General features: G+C 38.7%; 1 protein-coding gene across 1 annotated transcript in view; it reads right to left on the bottom strand.

The window, feature by feature from the left end:
- Positions 1–3,630: 3,630 nt before the first annotated feature.
- The window catches only part of VPS41 (VPS41 subunit of HOPS complex), a 72,863-nt gene continuing 69,900 nt past the window's right edge, over positions 3,631–6,593 (bottom strand). The window contains exon 5 of the mRNA XM_019631031.1: positions 3,631–3,861. Coding sequence (XP_019486576.1) covers positions 3,646–3,861 — 216 coding nt within the window. The 3' untranslated portion in view covers positions 3,631–3,645. The remainder of the gene's footprint in view (positions 3,862–6,593) is intronic.

The raw sequence follows: 6,593 nt of genomic DNA, 5'->3' as shown, positions 1-6,593 counted from the left end.
TGATCCTTCTTACAAGTCCCTTCTCACTACAGCTTACATTCTGAAGTATATTTTCTTCGCACATACACGTCAATATTGATGTAATTTGTTCTTGAACTTGTACTAAAATAGCTCACACATGGCCTGTGCTGATATTCTCTGAATCACGCTGTATTGTTTACAAAGATGCGGCAGGCTCACAAGCTGATCCTCACAGCTGCAGGGGAAAGCAGTCAGTGCAGGATGGTTACATCCACCTCACAGCAGGAAAATCAGGCCTCAGAGTTTATGCGCCTTGTCTAGAGCCACCGTGCCTACTATTCAGAGACCAGGCCACGCAGTGGCACTCTATGTACAAGTAAACCAAACTTTTCATTCCAGTGTGTTTCTTTCTGAGCAGAATCTGTATGTATCACCATATAAGCAATATTGGGGGGCGGGGGGAAATCATGCCTACAAGGTATGAGAACTCTCTTTCCTTCACTTCTGTTAGCAATAGAAACGTTTTTCTTTTAACCTTTTTTTTTCTGCCAAAGATCAATATTCATTGATTTATTTCCCTGACTACTAATAAACTTAAGTATTTTTCTTAAGTCTGTCAGCCAATTAATTTGCTCTTTTGCAAACTGCTTCTTCACATTTCTTACCCATTTTTCTATGAACATGTTTGATGTTTTCTTGTCAATTTCCTTGTTTATTTTTAGGGTATGAGGTCTCGGTACAATTCCTTACCCGGACATTGTATATGTGGTCTCCTATATTGCTTTGCAAGATGGCTATTGCTTTATTCTAACATTAAAGTCTTTTATACTTTCAGTGTTCATTTTATTTTCTTCCAAATGGATATCCAGTTGGGCTAGCCCCATTTATTAAATAATCCATCATTCTCATTCTAAAGAGAATTATGTTTCTCATATAATGTTTATATATGACTACACTGATATAACCTTCTGAGTTTTTAATTGTGGTCTCTTTGTTCATTGATAGATCAACTCAACATTGATCTAATTATATAGGATGTATAAAGCATGTTCTGATATTTGGTAAGGCAAGACCCAGTCACAATTCTTCACACTTTTCATGCCTTTTCTCAAGGATTTTTATCCTTCCGTGTAAAACCTAAGTTGAAATGACACCCATGTTACTAAACATAATGGTCATTATTGAATCCTAACTTACTCTTCCTAACAGGAGCATGTAGCACTGCTGACAGCTCTCTCCTTGTTGCTTCCAGGAAACCTTATTTGTTTTTCCTTTAAATTTCTAGTTGCCACCTCTCAGGCTCTTCGGGTGGGTACTCCCAACCCCGTGATCTCTAGTTCATGGTTCGGTCCTTGCACATCTTCCCTTTCACATCTACACTCGCTCCCTCGGTATTCTCTTCCAGGTCATGGAATGACTCCTCAATTTCCATCTCCAGACGGGATTCTTCCCTATTATAGACCAATATACAGAACTGCTCATTTGATATATGGACTTGGATGCCTAATAGGCATCTTAACTAAAACATATCCAAAACCGAGATCCTGCTATTCCGTCATAAAAGGGCCCTTCTTGGTATCTTCCCCATCCCAGTTAAGGACTAGTACGTTATTCTAGTTGCTCAGGGCAAAAACCCTTGAAGCCATTCCATCATGCTTTTACACTCTATATATATCGGTCAGCAATTACTATCATCTTTCAAACAAAATTTATCAAGACTTTTCCTCACCCCTACAGGTGCCATCCAGGTCCAAGCTACCATTCTTCTTCTCTGAATTATCATTTCCCACCTAACTAATAGATCTACTTCTGCCCCAACTCTCCCAGAAGTCTATTCTCAACAAACCAGCAGAATGATACTGTTACTAGGTTGATCAGATGATGTTACTCCTTTGCTTAAAACCCTCNAAAAAAAAAAAAAAAGATAGAAGTGAGCACCAGCTAAATAAACAGAGGAAACTTTAAACAACTGTTAAAATTATAATTTTCAAGCAATATAAATATCAAAGGTTATCCTTGAAATAGAACATAAATAATTATCTAGGAGTCCTAGTACACTGAAGAAAGAGAAATCACAACAACCATTTGAAGATGCATTTGAACTATATATCTGGAGCTTATCTTTATAATAATCATTATTTTTAACATCACTAACCACTTTACCAGATCACTCTACACTAGCTACTTAACTTTCACACTTCTAACTGACAGTAAGGGCTAGCTTACATAAAAATGTGCACTGAAACACTTATTTTCAATTCTATCATTGCTAATAAAATATATGAGAAAGGCACTTTTTAAAATGTATCATGGTTCCACACCCAAACACAGCAGTTATAAATGTGACTAAAATAGGAAAACAGAGGTGTCTGCCAAGAAGTGTACCAGCAGATATCTGAGGGTCTTCTCATTATCCACCAGATACAGTAGTTAAAATGCCCCACTCTGCCACATCAAATAATAATTCTCCAACATTTAAAGCTCTGAAAATTCCTAGATAAAACGCATCTTAGGAAAAATTCTTTTCCAATTCAAAAAACAAGTATGCTCTTTCAACAAATTAGTTCAATTAAATTGGTATCAGCCTAGAAGGAATTCCTTATCATTAAGAAAACAAAATGAAGATGATCTTTCTTACAAATAAACAAATACAAAAATTGTTCCGATAGTTTGGATAATTTTTCTCAATTTCTACACATACCAACTCTTCCCTCAATCTTTCTTTGACAGTCTGGTTCATCTCGGAATTTCAGAAGGTACTGTAAAATCTGATAGTGCTTTCTGAAAAGCACAAGTGTTCCAATTACTGATTCAAAAGATTCTTTAAGAAACATTAGGCTGAGATACATAAAATGCATTCTTGTACGTCAAGACGACTTCATTTTTCTTTTGTGAGCAGATTAAATGGGTATAAATCTTTTATACTGAGTATACTGTTTTTAATTTACTCATCCTAATGGCCATTGAATTTTGATCACATAAGAAATACAAAATTAGATTAGGAAATCTGTTCAGTCAGGAATAGGTGAGGTTCTATAATGATTCTTAATGCACTCTCTTCTTAAACTGTTATTTTAGAAAACTAGCTTAAATACACTGTGCATTAGAATTTTATCATTGCAAAGCAGCATCAAAAAGGACTTCCATCGACTTAAAAACAAAAAAGACATTCTGATAAGTGGAAAATCAATCACCACAACCACTAAATGTCACAGCTCAACATCAGCAAGAAGAACTGATAATTGTTAGTTATACACTGCACAAATGATGTATGTCCTCGGTCGAGGAAGTGGGTGCCGGGTTTTAGAAAACTGTACATATATTGATTTTACATTTATTTAATGTGGCCATTGTAAGACACTTTATTCTTCTGATAAACTATGATTGCTTATCAAAAGATTCTATAATTCAAGAGAAACATTCATAACTTGTGTGAAAATGAAAACCACCAGCCCACAGAAATCATGCCCACAAAATCCAATTTTGTGGATTTATGGCAGAAAGGCATAACTGTCTTGCAGAAACTGCAGACTAGTCACTGAAGTGTAAGTGGCATAGCAGTAATGATTAAGGTGACACATCCCCCTGCCACAGCTGTTAATCAGCTTAATACTAGTTACATTATTGACATTCTTGTAATTACTTTTCCTCAGGCACATTTGTGCAAAATGTATTTTACTTTAATTATGAGCCATCGGAAGCAAGCCCAATACCCAAAAAGAATAAGCAAGGTTCTCCTGTGCGGGTATACAGTGAGCAGAGAGAGGGCTTCCGAGCACTTGGAGTTGGTGACACCCCAGAGCAGTGCTTTCCATGTGACCATACCTTGCCGTCCTCCGAACACACACCCATGTGCTCTCCACTTTCATCCAGGCTAACCTGATTTATCTTCACAGGACTCTATGAAAAAAACAAACAAACATGTCAAACTTTAAGAAAATCTCTCTCAATAATCAAATGGCTTGGCTCTCTGCAAATTTAAGTGATACAACTTGTCTACTAGTTTAAATGCATGAATCCAAGACGTATTTTTTTTGTTAATGAAAATGGTAAAATACAGCTTTGTTCCCAGACATGTAATATGCCTAGAAAGCTAAGACTTCCCCAAATTTTCACACACTTGAATTCCCTAAAATGTTATTTTTCTTACATGTTATATGACTTTTTACTTGTTTTGTTCTATTTATTCCACACTTCTAAAGTTCTTACCCAACCAAATCCATTAAAAGAACAAAACAAAAGCCAAAATAGAAATCATGATGTAAAGAAAAATTTTAATTGTTTTAGTTTGGTTCACCAGCTAATCTATTTGTTCTTCTCTTATAAATTAGTAAACCAACTTTTATGTATACTTTACGCTTAGTACTTTCTGGGGGAAACCCACAGATCTAGTAGATATTAATTAACTTTATCATCCCCCATTCTTTTGAGTAATCTCAAATTTAAAAATCTGTGAAGATACAAATCAGGCTTTCTACTTTGGATGTATTTTCCCAAGTGTAAATACACGACAGTGCTTTTAATATTTTTCACAGCTTTCCCGTTCTCTATGTAGCCAACTGTTTACTTATTAAATGGTGGATATTCTAATAGAAGTAAAAATTGGTGAATGTTGACATTAAAAAAATGACAAGCTCTTCATTTTTTTCTTCTTACATAATGGTAGTTTCTAACTGTCTTACACAAAGCATGGTGGAACAAACTAACCATGAAAAGTAAGCCTTCCTCAATTACAACATGAGCTTACAACTTATTTTTAATATCTAACAATAAAATAGTTTGGCTTATTAAGAATGAATGAAGGGCCAGCCGAGTGGCTCAGTTGGTTAAGAGCTTGCTCAAGAGTGCGAGCTCTGAGCAACAGCGGTTTGATTCCCAGCCTGAGCTGAGCTGCCACTGAGCTGCCAACAGGTGGCAGGATGGCTTAGCTAAAAAAAAAAAAAAAAANGTAAAGGAGAGGTACCCTCGTGAAACAATAAGTAAGGTGTGGATTCCTCGCCACTTCAGCGTGGATTTCTACGGATCTGCCACCCAGAAAACTGGGTGACACACCATGTGATGTAGAGGGACTGTGTATGAGGTGGCCAGAGGGTCAGACAACTCTCCCAGTTGGTACTTCTCTTGTAATAGCCTCTCTCAAACCCCAACTTCCAAATAACAACAGGTGAAGAACTAGAACAGGATGAAGAGTCAGCTATCATTACATCGAGGAAAGGAGATGAAGGCACCCTCACAGGGGAGACTGGTTTCCATACTTTCTCCCATGTCGAGAGTCAGAGAGCAGAGAGAGGTGGTGGGAGAGGCCCCCACTCCGTCCTCGGACAGCTGTTTTAGCGGGCTCCCTCTGGTCAGAGGAAATTAACAGCGGCCTGTGTGAAGCTAAGAAGTGATCCTACAACAGCCAAAGGGTGACGTGCAGGGCCAAGGACAGCCAGATACAGTCTCTGTGCTAACCCAGGTTCAGAAAGAGTTCTCACTCCGGAATGGATAAACAAGCAAGCAACAAAAACACACACGAGGGCCGTAGAAAGAACACTGCAGGACACAATTCCAACAACTCAGAGGGAGAAAAACCAGGCTTTACAATGTTTTCATAGTAAGCAGAAAAGAAAGGAAAATGAGAAAACTCTTTGGTGACTTCAGTAAGAAAAGACCTCCATGAACCTGGAGCAGAAGGACAAGACGACGACGGTGATGGTGACGGGGAAGAAGGGAAGAGCTAACCAAGTCCTACGTGCTTCTCCTGCTCCAGGTGCTTTTCCACACAATTTTCATACATTAACTCATTTATTCCTCCTAATAATCAAGGAGGTAGGTACTGTTATTATCTCCATTTTACAGAGAAGGAAATAGATTGAGGCACAGAGAGCTATGAATGACTTAGCTCACATCACACAGCGAAAACGTGGCAAGTAATTCCACTCCTAACCACCTGACCATGCTGCCTGACACTCTAAGACATACAAGCAGCTGTAATTTAAAAAAATTAAATATATATCAGGCTGATATGAAAATGGAGCTGGAAGACATATTAGGAAAATTAAAAACACAAAATGGAATAAAACTCCACTCCACAAAGCAAAACTGACACTGGAACAAAAGCAAATCAGCACAGGGAACAAACAAGAGACACGTGTTCTCCTGACCACAAAGAAATGACAGGAGAATAGGGGCACAGCACACATGTGGTAGGGGGGCGTGTGCCACACACCATGACCAGCTTTTCTTACAACTTACGTAGTTTAGAAAGGAGAGGAAGGGTGAGTAGTGCTCATCCACTCACCTTCTTAACCTCGAAAAGCTTAGGTACAGTGATTTGGGAGGGGAAAAGGCCAGGCTGCAGTGGGTTAAGGAACGAATGGTTAGCAATCAAGACGGTTCATATAGACTGAGAGCCCCCGTACACCTGGCACTTGGGACATTCCCTGGCAGGATCCCCACTGTGCCCACTGCGGCTGAGGAAGTGGAGGCACTGGGAGGGCAAACGAAGTGCCCAACCTGACACAGGAGAGAGGGCCTGCTGCCCGGGCACGCGGAACACTGTGCTCTCTCTTAGCCTCTGCACGATACTGCCTCCAGCCTAAGGATTATTGAGTTTCTTTGAAGAAATGAAAACAAATGGAACTGAAGCA

Source organism: Hipposideros armiger, unplaced genomic scaffold (genome assembly GCF_001890085.2).
Source record: "Hipposideros armiger isolate ML-2016 unplaced genomic scaffold, ASM189008v1 scaffold_976, whole genome shotgun sequence".
Classification (NCBI taxonomy): Eukaryota; Metazoa; Chordata; class Mammalia; order Chiroptera; family Hipposideridae; genus Hipposideros; species Hipposideros armiger.
The sequence above is the reverse complement of the archived record's forward strand: the minus strand, read 5'-3'. Positions and strand labels throughout refer to the sequence as shown.